The 24,046-nt window shown below is 30.6% G+C and overlaps 1 protein-coding gene across 2 annotated transcripts in view; it reads left to right on the top strand.

Annotated features, from left to right (window-relative positions):
- The first annotated feature begins 13,433 nt into the window (after window positions 1–13,433).
- LOC145328606 (nephrin-like) overlaps window positions 13,434–24,046 on the top strand; it is a 90,390-nt gene continuing 79,777 nt past the window's right edge. For both annotated transcript variants that reach the window (XM_080172351.1, XM_080172350.1), the window contains exon 1: window positions 13,434–13,815. In XM_080172351.1, coding sequence (XP_080028477.1) covers window positions 13,752–13,815 — 64 coding nt within the window. In that variant the 5' untranslated portion in view covers window positions 13,434–13,751. The remainder of the gene's footprint in view (window positions 13,816–24,046) is intronic.

The following is a 24,046-nucleotide window of genomic DNA, read 5'->3' as shown; positions in this document are numbered from 1 at the left end:
AGCCATATCAACACTCTCATGGAGAAGGTTGTTATGGGTCTGACCACAATTGTTCACTTTGCATCCGCCTATTACATCTGCCTTCGGGCAATCCACAGATTTATGCCCTTTCTGCAAACAAAGCCAACAGCATCCAGCACTCTCCACAAAACTCTTCCTGTCTGGCACTGACAGGTCATGAAATTTTGGGCACTTGTAAAGTAAGTGCATATCATTACAGCCATTAACAAAACATGACTGCTTCATCTTAGATTTACCAGGTTTACCTACGGCGGTAGCTGCTGCCGCAGGATTACCCTTCTTCTTAGAGGGGGTGTCCATATCAGTTGAGCACCGCATTAAAATAGCGCCCCTCTGTTCCTCGATAATCTGCATCAACTTTGGCACATTTGGGACGTCCATTGAGCCCAATGCCAAATTAAGCTTGTCTTGAAAGTCTCGAGGTAACTTCTTGGATAACATCTCCAGAAGTATCATGGTCAACCACTGGCTGGTGGTAACCTCATCATCTTCATCATCTTTAGTCAGCTGCTCCAGCTGGCTAACTGCACCACCGAACTCTGCTAACACAGTCACAATCTGGTTGGAGTCCGACGGTTTAGACTTTTTCTCCCATTGGTTGAAAAGGCAGAGCATTTGACGTGTCTTAGACTTGAAACACGAGTCAAGGTAAGCCCACTGAGATTCATGCGATTGAATCTGAGTTAATTGGAGTCTCAGCTCTTTATTTTTACAGACCTTCTCACTGCTCAACAATAACTGCAAATACGACGGGTGCTGTCCTACAGTAAGCTTTTTAAAATTGTCTTTAAAACTTACGTAGGATGCTTCCTGGCCGTCGAAAGAGGGGAGAAGACGTTCGTCGACACGATTCATATATCCTGGCGTGAACATAGAACCGGTGGCGAACTGTGGTGTGCCAAACGGTGACACAAATGGCGATGCTGTCGAGGCACCCGCCGTCGTCATGGGTGGCTTCATAGGTTCAAGCTTAACCTCAGCCAATTGTTTCATCAAAGCAGACAAAGTGTTTATAATTGGATCAGGCAAGGGAAAATATGGCCCTTTAATAACTTTCACAATCTTCAAACATCGATCATAAAGTTCAGCCTGATGGTTAGGCAAATTATCACCAACTAAATCAACAACACTTTGAATGTCACTAAGCTCTTCTATAGCATCAAGAGCATCCTTCAAGGCACTATAGTCTTTTTGCACAGTAACTATATCAGAATAAATGTCACTAAACTCATCAAGCTCTTGGATTCTCAAACCAAGCTTGCTAAAACCGCCCATGATGCTGTCGAACGTTTCGAACTTGTCGTGGACAAGGATTGATTCCTTAGTGAGATGTCTAACATCAAGTTCTGAAGTATCACTGACCAACTTCATCACTCTACTTAGCTCACTGGTTAGGGCATCAACGGCTGGACGCAGCCGCTTACTCAATTGATCACCTTTATTCTTTTTAGGACCCATGATTGTCACTAAAGTTAACTGTACTGATTATGACTATAATAATGTGTGGTAAGGTATCAACCAACACATTCACAAAACTTCACAGATTCTTCTTAGCTGCATCTGTTCTGTCTTGTTTTCATTGTTTCGGAACGCAATGCCTAGCCGTTCTCGAAATCTTATCTCGAAGCCCTCCGAATGACCAACATAGTGAAGTTTACGAATGTGTATTTATTACCATGAAAACAGTAAGTCTAAAACAAAAATATAAGAATTAATTACATAAAATTAATTGTTATTATTTTGTAACATCGAGGTTGCGTGATTTTAATTTAATAAAAAATATGAATTTTCTAAAAAACTTAAAATTGGTACGAATCATATTAAATCGCATCAGAAATTGATAATTTTAGAATAAAATAATCAATAATATAAAAGTAAATATTCGTATATCAAAACTTAGCAGTTAAATGGTCTATTTGCTGAAAAATTAATGATTTAAATTTCTTCATAAAATTGTACCATTCTACGCTTATTTTCAAGAATTAAAAGATAAATTCTTACCACATATGATGTCAAACTAAGCAGGAAGGCTTATTTGAGATCTTCCACACATCAGAGCGCATGTATATTCAAGCAATACATTATTTTCATTCACGTAGCTCCTCACGTGGGACTTATCAAAGGAAAAGTGCGCGTCTCTTTTGTTCGTTTACAAGCCACGCGCGGAGATAGTTAGGAATGCCGCGTAACACACTCATTCTCTGGGGAATTCTGGTGTAAGGAAAAAGGGATTAATGGGTTCGAACTTGCCGGGGAATACAAGAAATACATACCGACACAGATATTATTATTTTAAATAACCTATGAGATTCAACCCTTTGTAGACAGTGAGGTATTTTTTTGTCAATAATACGAATTTAAAATAGGTCTTTATTACCTAATTACTACGTTATAAAAGATCTAATTGGCAATTTTATATCATAAAATAAATCTTTAACAGTAAGTAAATTGTTTCAACTATATATGACAAGTTAAATATCCCTACAAACATTATAAGAAACAAAAACATTCAGATTTTCCCTGTTTTTTCCCTTTTCCCTCCCAAAATACCATAAAATCAAGGCATTATTCCTGGATATTTTTGTTAATAGGACGTTTTTGGTTGATCAGTGTAGTGAAATGTGATTAGAAAATGTTAAGATTTGATAATCAGATGAGAAATATTTACGTTCACACTCCCTTTAACTATCAAAATCCAGAAATCTATAGGTACAAAACAATAGACGATAAATTGAAGTACACACACTCCAAATGATGATTAACAAAATAACTCATCTTGCAAATTAAAAAAAAATATTGGTGGAGAAGATTAGGTACTACTGCCTTTTACCAGCCAATCTTTATTTGAACGAATAAAACAAAGTGTTTATATGTAAACCTTTGGGTAAAAGTACAATTTATGTGAAAATTTCTATTCTTCGTAAATAGAAAAAAAGATAAAACCCTTTAATTTTGTAAGTTTGTGTCATAACTTTTGCGCATATGAGAAGATATAAAATAAAAGTTTATGTTTTGTGTGGCCCTTCAGTCAGGGATACAGGGGTGGACAAAGGAAGAAAAATTAATATTCCCTTAATAAAAGAGTAACTATGCTAAAAATAAGGCTGTGTTTTTTTTAAGAACTTAGATTTGTTAACTTAGATTTGTTTATCGCAAAAACTTGCATGCAAGCTTTTATCACATAAACTTGAAACTATTTATATAAAAATAATATTTTTATTCTTGTCATAATGACGCCTAAGTAACATAAATTTCGGAACAAAAGCATAATACGTAACTGTCTCCAACTTTTTTAGCGCTCCTAACAAAACGTAGAACGATTTATTTTCTATTTCCCTATGCCTGTATTCCTGGGCCCCAAGTCCATAAGTAATCAAGGAGAGAGCGAGTGTAGTTAACCCCACCAAATAGCCTTTTAGGTAAAGAGGAAAAATATTGTGGAAAAAAGAGAAAAATAAATAAAATGAGAAAATGGACGGATAGTTTAATTAAAATTACATATATTGGTTGTCCTTTTTAAAATTGCTTGACTTTAGGGGGCTTTTCAAAAGACGTTTAAAAATAAATGGACTAAAAACTAACTTCAATACAAAAATGAAAAGTATTGAAATAAAATACAACATAAGATTTTAAATGGATATACTTAAACAAATTCAAGAAAAAAAACAAATAAAAATTAGGCTTCAAAAACACATATACAGAATTAAATGGCATACAAACTAGGACAAATATGTGAATAAGTATCGCATCGAACTCATGAAATTTTAAAAAAAACCACATGCAACAAATATAAAAGAAACCAAAAGCAGTATTTAGTTAGAGAAATGTACACAAAAATCTGAAGTCTACCATTTCAAGCTTTTTGAAATCTCGTCATAATTTAGAAACCCAGATGAACAGACTTAGAGAGCATAGTTATATGGTAACTGCGCTACTAATAACCTACAAATATGGGCAATATTTAAACTAAACTAAACCATGCAAAACTAAAATTGTTAACGCCCTTCAGTTAGACCATGACTATACGATTTGTAAAAAGCGAAGCTTTTCATTAATTATGATTTCTAGTAGAATATCTTTTTATTCTTGTATTGGACACATGGCTTTTTGGTTATAAGTAGAAAAAATGTCTGTCTAACAATTTTAATTAAGTTACTCAAAGTATGTTAAACGTTTTTTTCCGTAGGTTTTGATATCTGTTCAATTTTATTGTTTTTACTTTAAATGGATGTTGTATTCCTTGTTTTTATAAATTTGATATCAATTTTAAATAGTTTTCTATCATGATATGGGTAAAATTTTGCATATTCTAATTGGTAAAAATATAATAAAGATTATATTCACAAACAGTGCAGCAATAACAATATAAGTATAAATTAAATTATGATGAAGTTTTATTATTGGAAGTTATTATCAATAAAACATTTAAAATAGTAAGCTTGTGTATAAATTTAAATCTATTTAGTTGATAGGAAGTTATATTATATACTTTTATGTAACTTAAAATGACTTAGTGATGGACGGGCATCCTTTTCAACGACTGAACCGATTTGGTTCTCTTATTATAAGGAATAAAAATAATTGACTATTTATATATTGACTAGCAACTTCACCCCTAGCCTCTAGGGGCTTTGCCCCAAAAGGTGATTTTTAAAAAATTAAGTATTTCTGGTGCTGCCATTAATTGTGAAGTAATTTTTTTTGAGAGGGGGGAATTTTCATTTTTTTTTTTTTGGGGGGGGGGGGGGGTTTGGTTGTCCCACCCACAACAGAAAAGCATAAAACCACCACCGGACCAATAGGTATATACCCTTAAGAGTAGAATTCGATGGGTTCAGTTGTTACCGAGATCTTAAGGGACAGACGGACGGACGGACAGTCATCGTTCAATTTTTTATTATATATAATAAGTTTTTCAAATCTCAATCTTCAGACAAAAAAAACCTTACAGAACTGGTTCCAGATAAAAGTTATGCTTGAAAATTGTTTTAATAGCTATTATCACATTTTAAAAAACACAAAAATTGAGATCTAAAATTTGCGACATTTTTGTACATTCGCGTCAATTATATTTTCAGATTTTTTAAAGAAGCGATCGTTTGGTGGGGGTGGGTTAACCATGCCTTTATTTCATTGGTTAAAAACGACACAAAACTAAATTAGGAAAGAAAACTTACAACAAGGACAATTGTTGCTGAAGCAGCACAGCTTTAAGCAAAGCACATTCTAAAAGTTGTGTGAGTGTGTATGTGCAATCTCAAGGGACAGTTTGTTGTTGTGAATAAGTAAAAAGTTCAGAGCGTATAGAGACATGAGGCTGTGCAGTGTGCATCTCAAATACTTTGATGTATGGAGATACCCATGGACGTACAGACATGCCCTAACTAATAAATAGCTGTCTTTAAAAACTCCAGGTAGAGTAAAAACATATAAACTTCTGATCAAAACTCAACTTCCGACATCCTTTCATTTTGTTTAGATTGTTATACATGTAAGCAAATAATTTCACTATAGCAAATTTTAGTTCTCCAATCTTATATTTTCAAAAAGAATATAAAACCCATTTTTAAATTACGGTTAATGCATCAATTGCTGCGCCCTTAGTCCTTACTGCTATCTCATTGAAGGTTATGGTTTCCAGTTTCACCCATTTCGCCTTAGATATCTGTTGAAGTTTTTTTTTACATATAAATTAGCAACCCCTTATACCTTTTATGTCAAATTTGCTGCTATATAAGAACACCGAGCAAGTGGTTAAATTATTATTTAAAGCTTATTTTCGTCACCAATAACAATTACTGAATAAGGGTGGGGATGGGGGATTCTCCCTATTTTGATTTCATTGGTGACATTTCCCTGTCACAGGTTGGTCAATTTTTAAAAAATCCCTGCTTTAGTTTGATTTCTGCAGGAAACCTGTTAACATTTAAAGTTGAAATTGTGATGGAAACAGGGATATAGTACTTCAAGAAAAAATATTTACCTTCAAGTTTTTCACCAGTAAATAACGTTATTTAATGATAAGATGCAAACACAAGATTTGTTATTATTTCAACAATCATAATTTTTGACTGGCAGGCAAGATGAGGGGGAAATGGTTTTTCTTGAATACCCGTGTTCCTGTCCATAAATGTGATCTAAAGTTATTTGTGATTAGGAAAATTGATACAAATATTCAGCGATTTTAATCGATTAGAGTTATTAACGTATTTTTTTTTATGCAAACTTCCCCTGTTGTCTATTTCGATTATTTTGCTTACTATTTTCATGCATATGCATGATAACAAATCAAGAAAATTAACTTACAAGCAAGTAACGTTTAAAATTATCTATTCAAATTGATTAAAATTGCTGATTATTGATCAGTATTCCTTAAAGTGACAAGTCAAATTATAAGAAGAAATATTTAAGATAATTAATTCTAACGAGATTTGTTTTAATATCATATATCCAAAGAAAGTGTTTAATGTGAAATGGTTTAATAAATTATAGCTACGCTACTTGCCTCTAGGTTCTACATACAGGTCAGATCAAAAGGGATATTTATCTTCTTCAAAGATCATTTCCTTTTGGGGTGGGGGAGGGGGGTTTGGTGTTAACCTACTACTTCCCGCTGAAAAATAGTTTGCTAATTGGTCCGGGAAATATTTTCAAGAAATATAAGAGTCTATTTATTAGGGCGTTGCATGTAACATTGTATCATTTTAGATAAAAATACTTTTAAAACACTCTAAAGTCATTTTAGCTTTTAATTGTCCTTTTATTTATATCATAAAATTTCTCATGGTAACTTAATTAAAAGAGAGAATATCTAAAAAATTAGTTATTTTAGTTATTACATTTTCGTTTTATAATAGTAATATTCATATTTAAATTCTTTATGTAAAAAATTTAATAAGTGCCTATAATATAAACTAACGGCATTTTCTATAATAAGGGGCTGTCTGTGTGTCACTACCACGTTGCCCGTAACACAAAGTATTTCCTCTTTAAATCTTGCAATTTTTCCATTAGATAGATAGATAATGGTATGATAATGAGTTTGTAAAGGCTTGAAGCGATTCTATAACTCTGGCTAGTACACTCTTTATTGATTGTGGGGTTAGCTTTTATGATAGTTGTCATCCTTGTCAATATTTAGAAATTTTGTCTTTTCGGATCTGGTTCAGTTCACGGTAAAATGGTCCTAGGATTTATTAACTCCAAAAATATTGAATTTTAAATGCTGCTAGCTGTCAAATGGCTGAATGTACGTGTTAAGCGGCGTCAGAGGGCTTAAAAAATCTGAAATATTAAGATCCAATGCACAAAGAAAGCTTGATTGAAAATATTATAAACTATGTCCTTTTAGCGAATTTATGTGCGCTGCGAGATAATTGTGCGTCATTGAGTAATGGGGTATTCCTAAACAAAAAACTGGACAGGAATATCATTCTCATTTAAACAAAAAACTCATTTTTTTATGCTAAAATGTATTTATTTCCCGGCTATGATCATTTTTATCCCTGATATCAAGTTTCTTTAAATAATTAATAAAAATTCAAAAATCTACCAAAAAAAATTTGAAAATCTTCTAAAAATGACTACCTCGGGGAAATAAATGGTTACCTCCGGGAAATAAATAAATATTTACATCCACTATTTAAGGGGTTGTTTATATGGGAATGGCTATTCCAGATTTGTTCTAGGCCTTCTTTTGTCGGTTACAATTATGTGCGAACTTAATATTCCTACGTATTTCCGCTAGTAGCTTTAAAGTTCATAGATTTTTAGAGGTAGTCAATCCTATAAATATTTTACCGTGAACTGCACCTGATCCGTCTTTTCTAATAATTTTATCCTAGTTCTAACCACCAAGTACAACAATGTCCTTAAATATTTAATATTTTATATGGGTTAAGATATTTTTAAGATGTAATTTAAAACTTATGCACATGTAAATATCAAACCTGTCGGTTTAGTTATTCTAAATATGAATTAAAATCTAATATATATTAATTCTTGCAAAATATTCTTATTTGCATAGCAGCTCAATAAGTGTCTAGTTCCGCTCTCATAAAATTCTTACGCTTTTCTCTTTTATTTGACTGCGAAATTACTTTATCTCTGTCTGTTCGTCCGACAGTCCATAACGCTCTGGAAAAATAAGATTTACTCAGCTGCTGAACAATAGATTGATAATATATTTTGTCTCTTTGTCAATCCAAGATTGTTTGTGCTTTGCTACTAATAGATGTTTTCACCCTTGTTTTCTCTATTGGTTGATGGTATGCTTTTTTAAAGCTGATTCATATTTTGGGCTGATAATTACTTCATTCATTTATTTTTCTTTCATAATTACTTAATTGAAATAGATAGACATTTAGTTCAACATTAACATACAACAATTTTATCATTTTATTACTTATTTTAATTCATTAATCATTAGAAAAAATCTCAAATCATTAAGATGTTATAATCAATTAATTAAGTTGTCATATTTTCTCATATACCCTGATGAAACCCTGAATGCTTAAAACCATATTATCAGGTTTAAATAAAACTAAACTTTCTAAAGAACAAAAAAGGCCTTCAATTAAATCTAATAGTTATAACAATGCACTGACATATTCTATATTTTCTTAAGCCACTTTAAATTAATTTGTCTTCTTTAACAAATACTTGCTGCTACGCCCCTAAGGCCTCTGGGGACATTTGAGGTGGGGCGGGGGATGGGATGTGGAGAAGTCGACATATCCTCTTTTTAAATTTTAGTTTTAAAAGAAATTTACTTATTTTCCGGTGGGGTCATTTTTTCTAAGGACGATTTCTCTTGGTAGGAGTAGAGGACCACATTCCTTATAAATAATTACAAACCCTCCGTCAGAACAAATTAAAGACTATATTGTAAAGGAAGTTATGAACCATATCGGTTCAGCTGTTAGCGAGATCTTTTGGTACATACAGACTAACTCTAGACATCATGTTGCTTTTACAAAAGGATATATTTATATAAAAGTATTCCTTTTATTCTATAAGACTAATATTTATTTAAATTTGCTTTTAAAATAGTCTAACAGCAAATTTAATTAAAGGCCTTCTTATATTTAAGTTGTCTTATGCATCTAACTAAATGATATAAAGGACTTTTGTTTTTTATTTACATTTATTTGTATGGTAAGGGGATTAGAAAGTATAGTCCTAGCTGATTGGACCATGACTTGATGTCAACGTTAGGCTAGGGTTGCAGCCGCGAAGTCTTACAGCCGCCATACAGTTACAGCTGTAAGCTATTAGCCATCATGCCAATAACTGTATACAGGCTTCAAAGTTCTTAAAGCTGTCCTTCTCTATTAAATTATTAGAGTACACCAGAAATGCGCAAAATTCGCATATTTAATTGATCCTTATTTTATGATTATTTGACTTACGCAAAGCATTTGACGCAATCTGTGCGTAAAAGGTTATTGCCCCTTTCAATCATACTAGTATTCGTCCGTCTGTCCGTCCGTCTGACCGAATCACTATTATAGAATGCCTCTAAATTTTATGTTTATTATTCGATGATGAATATTTAAAAATTTAATGCTTAAAATGAAATGGCCATGTTACAAAAATGTCATATGAAATAAGTGATAAAATTGCCTCTATTTTTTTCAAGTTTTCGTTTTACATCTATTTGCCTTAAAATAATTAATCTCTCTATATGTTATACTAACGGCTTCGCCCCTAGCCTCTAGGGGCTTTGCCCCAAGAGATGGTAAAAAAAGTGTAAGGTGAAATTTGTAAAAAAAAAAATAATAAGAAGGACCAAGGAAATCTTCCACAAAGGAATCTTCTACAAAGGACCAAGGATATTTCTTACAAAAAAAAAAAAAAAAAAATGGAGGGTTTTTTTTTTGTTTTTTGGGGGGTTGGGGGTGTCCCACCCCACAAGAAAATAGCTTAAAACCACCACAGGACCAATAGGTAGATACCCTGAAGAGTAGAATCCGATCGGTTCAGTGGTTACCGAGATCTTAAGGGACGGACGGACAGACAGACGGACAGACATCGTTCTACTTTGTATTATAGATTAAATTATTTAATAGCAATAACTGCCAAAAGTTTTGCAAGGAAAAAGATCTATTTAATTCAGTAAAGCCTTAAGATATTCCTCTATGTTTACAGTATGTCATATTAAATGATTTATTCACAATAACTGTCAAGAACTTACATTTAGTCTCAAATGCAGACTGTATCTTACTTTATTGCACTCTTTTTTTTACATAGTATATGAGCTTGTTATTGCTTTGCTATTCTGGGAGGGCGTGAACTTTAGACTGTAAACTAGAATCCGGTACCCAAAGTTTACGTGATATCGTTTGTGGGCTTAAATACGGTACTTTTCGTTAAATCTTGATTGGTTGGTTCAAAGAAGCTGTGTCTTGCTTTTTAACAAATAAATTTAATCTACAGAAGGGGTAATTTTGTTCATCTTCATTAGAGATGTTGTCCATAAAGTGTCCACTTATATGCCTGTTACGACTTTTCTTACAGACAAAAAGCAATCATTATGTTGAAGGCTTCACATCTTAGGGTGGTAATTCAAAAAGCATTTTAATCACAAATTTAGATGGTAAATGCACTTATTACTTAAACAGAGTATTATTTAGAGTTCTAAACAAAAATGTCAAAATTACTTGAACACAAAATCCATTTAAGCCGAAATAGATTAATTACTAAATGTTTTTATTGGACTTACAATATTTGTGAAATAATTATATAGAGTTGCCATGCTTTCTAGATTTTACCTAATTGATACACAAATGACGAACAAACAGACACATCGTAAATAAAAAAGATATTAACCTTTTTTTTAGATGTCTCTATAAATATCTGCTTCCGTCATTGAATGACTCACTAAGTCACAAACTTCAACTGAAATGTATTATAGATAACAGCCATTTTTTTAAGTTGTTCAATTTTTAATATTCTCAAATGTTATTTATTCTTTGCTAAATCATATAATGTTTATATAAATCTACGAATCTATGACCGCTAAGATCTTGTTTTTAAAAATAGATTTTTGGTGTACTCTATTGTTATAAAGAACTCCTAATTTTTTAACAAGGACAAACAAATTAAAAGAAGGACAGCTAGATAAGAATTAAACTACAACTAACTACAGCTAACTCTTGTAAATCTGCTTACAGTTTAGATAGAGCTGCCTATAGTTTGTAGTCGGAGCTAGCGGCTGACCAACTATACAGCCGAAATCCGCGGCTACATAGTTCTATGGTTTCAGCTAGCGGCTATAGGGGTTAAGGAATTTTCTTATTAGAGTAGCCATTCATTATCTAGGGTATGTCTGTACGTTCGTTGACCATGTCCATTATCAAAAATGATTGAAATGGAAGTAAAAATGAAAATACCTACTTTTTTTTGTATTTTTATGGATTTATTTTCTTAATTGTATCCAAATATCAAATACTAGTTTCTTTGCCCACTCCAATAGGGAGGGGCCAAGGAGGCCTGGAAAATAGCCTAAAACCTTCCATAGACATTAAAAAAAATCTTTCCTGAAAAGTACAACTAATTCGGACAAGCAGTTTCCGAGATCTTTAGCTTCAGACAAAAAAAACTACCTTTTATTATAGGATAACCAAATACCTTTCTGAATTATATTTTTAATAGCACATCTACAATATGATTTGTGTATTACGTACGTCCTTCCATGATTTGCTGACAAACATGAGCTATTATTAATAACACTGTTTTTTTTTATCAAAATGTTGTGTTTTCTTGTCATTACCGCGCTACTTATAGACCATATTGGTCTTGTCTAATCAAAAACAAATAAATAAAATGTACATAACTATCACAAATGTGAAGATCTACTTTTGTTGCTCAATTTAGAATGGTAAAGTTTAAGATTAAGATCCTATGTAAGTTGATTTATCTCACCCACCCACGGAGAGAGGAACGAGAGTCAGGAATTCAGGGATAAGCAAACAAAACTCTGGGTTTTTAAGTATATCGTCGTTTGAATTACAGATAATCAGTCTTTCCAAATTTATGTTGTTTTTTTTTGTGGAGATTCTCCTGACACATGAGAAACTTGTCTTTTGTCTGTAACTCGTTTAGTCTAACAATAAACCAAAGATCATCAAAGCTTTTTTCATTTTTTTTTTTGGGGGGGGGGATCAAAATCAAGATTAAAAATTTTGTGGGTGCCTATGGCATTTGGGAGGGGTAATCTTTATATCATAAAGGTAACGACGTCCAAGCTTTGTTTATTTTTTGCCATCAATTATAAAACTCATCGTGTTTGTCTTTCAAAGTTATGAATTATATTTTTAACCTCATCATATTTTGCCAATTTCTCACAAGTAAACCCAAATTTTTTTTTATAAATTTTATTTTTAACTATTCCTATATCTGAAAAGAGCAGATTTTGTTTACTTTTCCAAAGAGAAAATGTCATATTAAACGCCGGCCTATATAGTCTATATACATATATTACTTAGCCATTGCTATGATGCTCTAGTTACAGGGTGTACCGCAGAAAAAATCCGCCGCTAAACACGAAAAAATGCTCTAAATTTTAGGAGAAACTCCACGAAATTCGCCGTGTGCTTCCTATATAGGTGGTGTGTGAATGTGTGTATGGTGTAGCCTGAAGGCAAGTTTTAATAATGTACTTCAACCATGTAGAGAAATGGTTTTTCATACAGGGGTGCTGTGTTTAGTTTTTTTAAAAGAAAATTTTTACCGAAAAAAGATCTTCAAAAGTTTAATTACCAAAGAATAAAATAATGTCTGTTGTTTTTAGAGGGTTTGTGATAAATTTAATTTTAAAATTAACCCAAAAGTTGTTGGTTTTGATTTTACACAAAAATTGTGTTTGTGCGTGTGTGTCTAAAAACCATGGGTGGCCCTTTTGGCATAGGGGATAGACAAGCACGCACAGAACAGATAATAACGTGCGTTCAAGCGCACCAGCAGCGTTACAAATGTTCGGCTCTACGCGCCGGTACGATATTTTTGGGTTTTCCCCCACCCCTTCCTTACCCTATGTCCGTCCCGTACCATTAGGTTACTATGAAACTATGCTACAGGGTATATATGATATCTCACCTGTATGTGGTACTCTAGTTTTTGGGTCCCCACTTCCCTTTCATCTCCCCACCAACTTCTCGATATACGCCATTTTATTTTAAATTACCCTTTATACTTCCTCTTTCCTCCCCCTTTTTGTAGTGTACTTGATCTTCTTACCGGCGAAATGCGGGCGAAATTTCTCTCTCTACCCCAATCTCTCATCTCAACTTCCTCTTTCTCGCGGTGTGAGAGACAGAGAGAGAGAGAGAGAGCAAAGATGTAAAGATGACTAAAGGAGAGAAAGAGGGGGTGAAAAAGAAGAGAGGGAAGGGAAAATTCTCTTATTCTTTAATAGTTTTGGTTCAATATCTGAGAGGGAAAGAATACTGTGCGTTATTTTTGCCTAGACTCACAACCATACAAAATTATTAACCAACAGATTTCGTGCGTTTCGTGATAATAATTGGTGGCCCAATAATATAATACAAATCTTAAATTGAGCCATTTCATAATATAACATACACATAGAGATATATGAAAACAAGCCTTTTTATAAACCTCCCATCATGAAAAGGGAGACGGATATAGTATAAAGTTAACTTGAATAAAAAACAGTGAAACATTGGAAAAAAGTTGAATTTGCATAAAAAGCAGATTGGTGATTTAAAATGAGGGATAAAAGTTATTTTGTGACTTCGTGGGTGACAACTGCTGTTTGTCTGCTGGCTATAGGTAAGATTTAGCATTTTTTTTTTTATGAAAAATGTATTACAAAATTAATGTTATAATATAACCTAAAAGGATATTAAACTAAATATCAAACTTGCTTTAAAAAGATTATTTCTTGATAAGAAGCCTTTAAAAGACTTCTAAAGATAATCGTACATATTAAAATTAAAAGCACCTTCATTGCAACAATGTGCCTTATAATTTTAATTATTTTTCTAATAATTGGAATTCGTCAAAAGACCCAATAGTTTTGTTAAACATTTCATAATAAAAGAAAAGAATTATTTAAAACTTTTTTTGATTCAAGAGAGAGACTTTATAAAGAATGGTTTCATAACTTAAAAGTGAAAAAGAAAATTTATCAAAAATGAATTAACTCAATTTGCTCTAAATTTTAGAAATATTTATGTAAAATTTCTAAATATCAAATAATATGAATTACCTAAAGAGTTTAATAATAAGAATTTTGTTAGTTTGATAACAAGAATTTTGTTAAAAATAAATATAGGAAGCATACATAACATAAAATTATATTTATTCAACACTAAATTTCCATCAATTACCAAATTCAAAATTTGAACAAAAATAGAAAGATAATCCGTTTAGAGATTTTGAACTCTCCATAAGGGGATTAAATGGCACTTGGATATGTCATTTGTCCCCCCTTCATATCCTATTATATCTGTATTATTTCCAAGTGACATCTACATTTGGGAATATTTCAAATCTTTTTGCGGATTAACAAAAGGAAATAAATTGTTTTCAAAATTCTTTCATTCAAATGAAAATGTGGATATTAAAATATTATTGATTTTTATCATTTGTTTAAGCTCTATAAGCCTTTTAAAAAGATCAACTCCAAAGTAATAATTCTATGAAGTATTCTAAATAATTTAAATGTTTTGGCTTTTTTGAGTAAAGTAAAACTTCCTAATTTGCGACTGGTAAAATTGTCATTTTATAACTGAGCTATTCACATAAGTTACAAGAAAATTACAAGAAAAAGTTAGTTTTTCACGTTGCTATGAATGATAATTTTGTTTTCATTTGCATTGAACTATGATCAATAGGCATCCTTTTTACAGCAACTATTATTTTAAGACCATTTTATTCTATTATTTTTTGTATAGTCCAATTAGATGGTTATTGTTTCCATATACAATTTTAATTCACCTCGTTAGACAAGTTATTATACTGCCTTAAGTATCTATACAGATAAAGGTTGAAACTTCCATGATTTTAAAAAGATAAAATTCACAAATCTGGATTTTTTTTGTAAACATTAACCTTAAAAACTAAATTCCATCAATTTTGTGTGATGGTAATAAATAACAACATAAAATTGTTGTCAAAATGACATATGATAACGTCTCAGCGAATATATATTAGCAATGAACATTTTTTTTAATTGTGTGTAAAGAACATGTCAGCCATGATCACTTTTAAACCATCTAATTGTTTCTTAACGAAAAGCATTTAATTTTGACATCAAAACTAGAAAAATATCCTCAAAGTCACCCAAAATTTTAAATTGTTCTTTTTATGAATAAGATACTTTTGGAAAGTACTTTTTTTCTTAGGGGTATTTGTATCCGTATGAAATGGGTGTGTATGAATGTGTTATAACGCCTTAAAAATGTTTACAGAATAAAAAGGTTTTCATTGAAAGTCAGTGTAGCGTATAAATATGATGTAGTTACTCCACATTTTCTCACAAAAATAAATCATTTAATTGATTCTTAATACAACATTAAATGTCATTAAGCGTCTCGCAATGGAATAACAATTTTATATTGCTTAAACTACAATTTAGTACTAAACCAAATTACTTAATTATGATTGGTGACTGGTCTGTCATTCGGGCAAAACTTTGTTATATAGTATCTGCGCTACAAATGAAATTAAGGCTAAAACATGTGAAATGAGTTGCGTAGGATTTGAGAAAAATTTCAATTTTATCAAAATGGGTTTCACTTAACTTAATTTATTCATAAAATTCTCAATTTTGTAGCCAACGTCTTCTTAGAAGAAAATTATGTTTAAACGATTTTTTTCTTTCTTTCCTTGCTAACTTGAGTAAAGTATTTCATTTTTATTACTCTCATTATACCATTAAAGTTTTAGGGAGGTATGAAATATAAATTATAGAATTAGAACTAGGCTTCAAGCGAAATGTTGTAAAATTTTTGTTATTAATATTCCTTTTGGTTCAATAAACCCTAAATATAGCTTGACAAATAATTTAAATAGTTTTTGTTAATTAAATAACAATTTAGCATAAGTGACAACAACTGAAATATTTTTACCATGTTGCCATTATAATAGCAACTTTCATAGACGTTATGACCATTGAATAATATTCTGAAAATGGTCCTGTGTTGATAAAATGATAGCGTTAAAGTTAAGTAGGTATTGCTAAAATTTTCGCCACATCCCCAATGATCTAATGTAGGTATGTTGTATTGAAGAACATTTTTATTACCTAAATAAATATTTAGAACTTCGTGAGGGTTTCATTTATATTATAGCTCTAATTTTTATGTTTTTTAAACTAATTGTTTGATTTAATTTATCAACATATGCTTTAAGATTTATAGATTGACAAATTGATGCTCTGAAATATTAATAAATCATGTCAAATTATGCATTTTTTGACAACAAATATAAAGTTATCATGACTTTATTTTCCAAAGTTTCAGCGATTTTAAAGTTACTTTTTATGAAGTTTTTTTATAAAGGCAGGAAAAAGTTTTGGTAGACTGTGTTAAAAAGAGAATAGTCTAATATGAGACAACTTTGCTTAGGCTTCATACATTATTCCAAAATTTTGAGGAACATTTTCGATTTATTTTGATATATTATAGTTAAATAACAATAAAAGTGCTACCATAGAAACATATTGTTATTATAGAATAAAATTGCTTAGCTTTCTTTTAGGTTTCTATGTAGTAGTAAAGCTTAATGCCACGTAGTTATCAGGCAATTTTTTTCTTTAAGTCAACAAACTTAGAATTTAAGCCATATTTTTTTATATACTTATTAATATTAGTTTTTCTACGTTTTTTATGGGCATACTAACTGGGAATGGGAGAATGTACATCAATGTTTTTTTTTATTATAAATACAATGACAATCAAGTCAATAAAAAAACTAATGAACTAAAAATATGATTAATACATGCATCATGTATATTAGCTCCGATACTCTATTATCCAATCTATTTTTGTATTCTCTCTGCCAAATTTGTTGAGCATTTCTATCCTAAACAAATAAAAGTTGATAGAAAAGATTACTCCCAACCCCGGTAGGAAGGGGTGTACTGTGTACACCCGACCATAGTAGGGAGGGGAAAACACCCAACCCCGATCTTTCCCAGTCCCACTAAACTGTTAGTATTTTAAAATCTGTTGCTTCAAAAAAGCTAAATATTTTGTAATATTTTTTGTTATGTTTTCATAAAACCTTATTTTTTTCCCTATATTTATTATTACCTAGTATGATAACATTAAAAGTTTTGATAATAAAAATTTCAGATTGTTAAATTTTGTTTTGATTAAATTAAGTTGTAGCCCCACTAAACAAATTTATTCAATCTCTAAAATTTGAGGGCTGCAAAAATCCTATTCATCCAACAAATTTTAGAGAAATATTTCTTTATAAAGCTTTTAGCAAAATAATTTCTATGACAAAATTTTAGAACATTTTAAAATTATATAAAAATATCAAATAATAAGTTTTATAATTTTTTAATGGATTTGAAAACTGAAGGAAAATTGAGTTTATTTTATTTTCTGTTTGTTATTTTGAAAGAATTATCCCAGTTGAACTTGGAACCATCTCGTTTGCATTAAGTTGCTATGGCATATGTTGACTATAAAACATTGGTGACAATAGAAACCAGATTTCTTAAAGTAATATTGTGACCATGGTCTTTTGTTGATATAATAAGAGTTCAACAGTTTAACATTAAGATTTATTTACTTGACCTTACCTCTTGACTTTATCACATTAGTTGGTGACATGTTAACATAACACAACCCACATTTTGTATTTTATTTTTATAATGTCCTAGCCATAGATTACTCAGGGTGGGGTACACTATCTGGAGAAACCTTTCAGCCAGTTGAAAATATCAACTAAGTTATTCCACTTTTTTTTTATTTTGCTCAAGCAATTCTGCGCAAAAAAATTATCTGGCCCTTCAATAATAGGTTTAAGAGTCCGTGTGAATGAGATCTTTTTTAATTAACAAAATCAGACAAAAGCAAAATTTAATTTTGCTCAGAAAAAAAAGAAAAATTTGTCATTAACTTTAGAATAAAATACATAGAGACATTTTCCTAAGAAATTAGATATTCTTGAAAAGTTTAATTTAAAGTGTTGAAAATACAGGAATTGGATTACTACTTTTTAATTTCAACTTTTTTTGCAAAAGATTCGCAAAGTTTGATAGATTGTGTTTCCAACTTAATTCTATACATACATTTTTTTGTAGTAGTTTATACACTTTATTGCAATATTAAAAGCAATGATCCCAATGGTGAAAATGAAATTTTTTTGCTTTGGTATCTGTAATTTACTGAAAGAAAAAATTGTTTTTGATTGATAAACCATGAACTTTGAATTCTAGTGTCTAAATCTTCAAAGACACACACACACATACACATAAGTGCGAGAAATAAGACGTCGCTATTTAAATCAAGAAATCAAACCATAGACTTTACCTAGTAATTCGTCCGCATTTAGGTAAAATTTTTTATCATATATATGATTAATGCTTAAAAAGAAGCTTTATATCAACTTGTAGTCAGAACGATGTTGTGAGTATTGGTGCAAAGAATATGACGTAACAAAAAAAAATTAGCCATTGAGAGGCCACCATAAATTTTACCATTGGTCAATAACGGCCTCTCATTGGCTAATTTTTTTTGCACCAATACTCACAGCATCAGTCAGAACTTTGTAATCTATAATACAAAGTAGAACGATGTCTGTCTGTCCGTCTGTCCGTCTGTCCGTCTGACCGTCTGTCCGTCTGTATGTCTGTCCCTTAAGATCTCGGTAACCACTGAACCGATCGGATTCTACTCTTCAGAGTATCTACCTATTGGTCCTGTGGTGGTTTTAAGCTATTTTCTCGGGGGGTGGGACACCCCCAACCCCCCCAAAAACCAAAAAATCCCCCCCCCATTTTTTTTTTTTTTTTTTTTTTTTTTTTGAAGGAGATTTCCATGGTCCTTTACGATTTTCGCAATAATTTTTTTATCACCTCTTGGGGCAAAGCCCCTAGAGGCTAGGGGCGAAGCTGCTAGTATATGTACAAAGGAGCAAACAGCTCAACTATAGCAACCAATCAACACTTTGATTGCACGTTCTTTATATTAAACTTAATTGGGTAATTCAAACAGAAATTAGTTTTTAAATAAGATATGAAAATAAAATGGTTGATCTTTTTAACTTGGTTTGAAATCAAAACATTTGCGGGGGGAAATGTTTAAGTTGTGGGACAAAATTGAGCGAGACAAGATTAAATTTTGTTTGATTAAGGATTTAAAGTGTGTATACCTTTTATATATCTTTGTTCAATAAATAGAAAGATTTAAAATGTATATCTTCCTATCTTTCTATAGTTAAAATGTTTAAATTTCAATATTCTAAATCTGAAATTTCCAAAATTTGGGTGAATGGTCTCTATTAATATCTATAATACAAAGTAGAACGATGTCTGTCTGTCCGTCTGTCTGTCTGTCCCTTAAGATCTCGGTAACCACTGAACCGATCGGATTCTACTCTTCAGGGTATCTACCTATTGGTCCTGTGGTGGTTTTAAGCTATTTTCTTGGGGGGTGGGACACCCCCAACCCCCCCAAAAACCAAAAAATCCCCCCCCCCATTTTTTTTTTTTTTTTTTTTTTGAAGAAGATTTCCATGGTCCTTTACGATTTTCGCCATAATTTTTTTTTATCACCTCTTGGGGCAAAGCCCCTAGAGGCTAGGGGCGAAGCCGCTAGTACTACACAATATAACAATAATATTCCAGCAATGCAACTAATTTTTCTTAAATTTTTTTTTATATCATAAAGGTATTTGAATTTTTAAGGGATGTTTAAAAAAAATAGGACGACTCTAACTTGCTTGAATTAACTGATAGACCTAACTGATATAGATGGACACAAAAAATTATTGGAAAGCTATGCTTTATGAAGATACTGAAAATTTTCTTTTTTAAAATAAAAATCTGCGAAAACTTTTTGCTAATTTATGATTTTGCTAGTTTTCAATTGAAAAGCTTTGTGCAAAACCTATTGGTTCTAATAAACGACATCAGTTCAATTTGAAACTGTGTTTTATGATCACTTTCCTGTTAAACAAAGTAGCTGTTATTGTGCCAAAAATGACCATTATAGGTTTGATATCATGATAAGATCGGCTTTTTTATTTTTTTCTTTGTAGTAAAAAATGTTCGCCATGATCATTTTATTTAATTTCATAGGTACTGTCAATTTTCAGTATTAATTTAGGAAAAACATTATGTCGAGGACTTATTCGTTGCCGGTAGACAATTAATTAACAACAAGTTAAACGAGAGAAATGGAGACAGAGAGAAAGAGAAAAATGGGAGAGAAACAGAGAAAGATAGACAGTGAGAAAGAAAGAGATAATTGCTTGTTTTACATTAGGTCTTAGATTTCAATTTAGAGGACAATAAACCCAATAGATATATTATTAACCAATATTGGTAAAATATATATGATTTTTTATATGGTTTTAAAAACAGCATAGAATCTGCATGTAATTATGTGATACGAATTCTTAATCTGCACAATTCCAGCTGCTTTAGTAAATAGGATTTAATATTAAAAATGATGAAATTATTCTAGAGGATTTTTCTATGTAAACATTTATCCAGTTCTATAATTTACAGGCATTTGGCCGTTGATTAGCAAAATATTATCTTACATCTAATTATACACACTATCTATCTATTAATATGGACTATCTATCCATTTAATAGATGAATTTTAATTATTAGCATGCTTAAAGCTACTTCTAGGGCGTATACTTAGGTCTATTTTCTCGTGTTCTTAAAATCAAACCAAAAGTTATTGCAATAAAAAGTCTGATTTTGTTTGATTCTTATTTAGAGCTTGCTACTTCACAGTTTATTTTTTTATTTATGTATAAAAACAGCTACTATATTATTTTTACTTAAAAGATACAGCTTTTATTTTATATTTTGTGTTGTTTTGTACGAACTTAATGATATAAATTTACTGCTTTCTAATCTAAGATAAATATAATTAACATAAATCAGATGTGTATTAGGTTTAGGCCTAATTAAAAATTTAGAAGCTCATTTTCATGATTTTTGAAAGCATTGCTTTTCTTAAATAAGAGTTTATCATTTTGTAAAGGATAGCTTCGATCTGAAATTATGATGTAATAGATTTGCCCTATATAAATCAATTTTACAGCTGATAGTTTTGTTTCGCTTCATTGGATGTAGTCATCCTTTGATATTAGCTTTTTTATAATTCTATAAATAAAACAGATGAAAATTTAAAAGCCATCACCTTTGACCTGCAGTTTTTAATGTTTTTCCAACCAAACCCATATAAAGCTGCAACATAAATAGTAAAAATAGAAATTATGGTGGTGGCTTTAGAACAGGGAGATTTATTACAAAATATAGACTATAAATTTAAATTAAAGATGGAAATGTTGTATTTTTATGGTTGATATACAAAATTTAATAGGGGTTTTATGTATTTTTAATTTTTTTTTGAAAGAATAAAAGTCCCTGTCCTAAATATTTAATGTAGGCATATAAATTGAAAAATGATATATGGATTAGATACTACCCAGTTAATCTTTAGCGTTGTTATTAAATTAACACACAATCATTATAAAAATATCGTTAGTTAGTAGATTATTGGTTCCTAACAATAATTGTGAGTGTTGGACGTAATGTCGACATTATTTTGGCTAAATATCGTTTCTTTTTTTTATTTTAAAAATATTTAAGCAATGACCACTCATATTTATGGCTAATAGACGACATAAATCATTATTTTTTTATGTCAACGCCATGCTTTAGGCTTAGCAGGATAACCCAACAAATTTATGCCGATATACTATCTTTTAATAGAAAAATCTATCTTCAATTTAATTCATTTTTTCAAAATTGATATTTAATATATAATTTTAGCAATTCTTAGGGTTTTTTTTAATAAAAGGGAAATTTTTAAAATAGTCTGTTATTTTAATCAAAATTAAAGATATAATTTGTGACAGCTGAAAAAAATATTATATTTTTATACCCAAATATTTTTAGTATTTTTTGACACATTTTATGAAAATTTTCTTTCCCTCTCCTGTTGAACACACCTCAAATTATGTTAATAACAATTTTAATCCAAAGTAGCCCAGCAACAATAGATACTTACATTTAAGAAAAATAACCCGTAAAATGTTCTAAAATTAGATTTAGGCATACTTATCAAATGTAAATTATGTACGTCAGTTAAAAAGTAGCTTCTAAACAGAACAGATCAAGCTACAGGTTACAGTTTAAAGTTAATTGTAGAGTTGCTAAGCTTAAAAAGTTATGACAGGTATCAGGCTTCGTTTTTTCCCCACTAATTATACATCATCAAAAATTTTTGGGTCCAATTAATTCTTCCCCCTTCTTTCTAATATTTTCATATTTTAATTCCTGGAAAAGAAACTTACATGAACAATTATGTTTATTAGTTGCGCAGCAATAACAGGCTTGTAACACTTTTTGGTAAAATAGCAAGTTTTTGCAGTTAATGTACTAAAATCACTATTTCGAACAATTGAATATTCCAAATATCAAAGCCGTAAAAAAAACATTTAATAGACGAACAGTAGGTGATAATGACAATACCCATATACAGAGTAGTTGCGCTATTAAGAATTGTAAATTATTTTAATAAATGTTAAAAATGATATGAAAAATAAGTTAATCCAATGATAAGAATGAAACCATATAAAAATTGTATAAGAAAAGTATCGCTAATCTATTAAGATTTCAATTAAAAACTTATATATCAAATCTTGTAATAATTTATTAAGCTTACAAAATCATGATTTTAATTGGCTTCATTAAAATCAAATATTCCCCCTTTCTCATTTTAATTGCCACCCCCTTTTTTTCTGCCTCTCAACTTGTTTTGTAGCCTGTTCTCCTTAATTTAAATTGCTAATGCTTTTTTGATCGTTCTAAATCTGAGTTTATAGATTAACAAGGATGATGACATTCGCAAGTAATTCAATGGGGATTTTAAAATATGTAAACTTTGTTACAAAATATTTTAACTAGTTACAGTAAAAGTTGTTGTCAAAATTTTTAAAGATATTTTTGTTTTGGCTAACTTTTTGTTATATTTAAATCTCACAAATAATTTATGTTATAAATGTATTTTGATATGATCGTGTTTGTTCATCCAATAAATGACGACAAACAAAATGAGTCATATAGAAGCTTTGCTCTCATAAAAAGCACGTAGCTTTAGCATTGTATTATAGGTAACCACAAACCTTAATCAAATTCAAAATGAAATCACTTAGCTTCGCAGTGCAAAAACCATGGCTTTTTACCCATTGGATCATCTTAAAGGGATATTTTTAACAGATATTTTTTTATCTACATTTTTTTACACATATAGTACTTTTTATAAAAAAAATGTAAATTTTTATAAATTTTTTTGTTCACAGACACTTTAAATATTTTTTTTGTTAATTGTTGTTTTCAGTCACTTTAAAAGTTGGCAAACATTGGCAACATTTATTTGATGTCCCTTTACCTCCGCATAGTTTCACAATCACAATATTCGCACGAAGTCACAATAGCAAATTAAGAAGAGATGATGTATTTGATAATCTGTTTTATGTATGAGATTAAAAAAACAAGTCTAATTATTCATAATATACAATCTAAAGATACAGTTCTATGCCACTAGATGGAAGATATTTTGTCTAATACGCGATATTTTATAATACTTCATTTTGTAAAGTTATTATCCGCTGCAACTCAATTGTTGTCCGTCCATCTGTCCGACAGTGTCTACTTACAGTTTTTCCATAATCAAAGAACACTAATAAGATTTTTCTATTATAACTACATAATGTTTTACAGTTCTTTTTTTGGTTTAGCTGTGCTATGGATTTAATAGTACTTACATTACATTAAAATATTTAATTGTATCTT

This window comes from Acartia tonsa, chromosome 9, assembly GCF_053477335.1.
Source record: "Acartia tonsa isolate MP-2025a chromosome 9, ASM5347733v1, whole genome shotgun sequence".
Lineage (NCBI taxonomy): Eukaryota > Metazoa > Arthropoda > Copepoda > Calanoida > Acartiidae > Acartia > Acartia tonsa.
The sequence above is the reverse complement of the archived record's forward strand: the minus strand, read 5'-3'. Positions and strand labels throughout refer to the sequence as shown.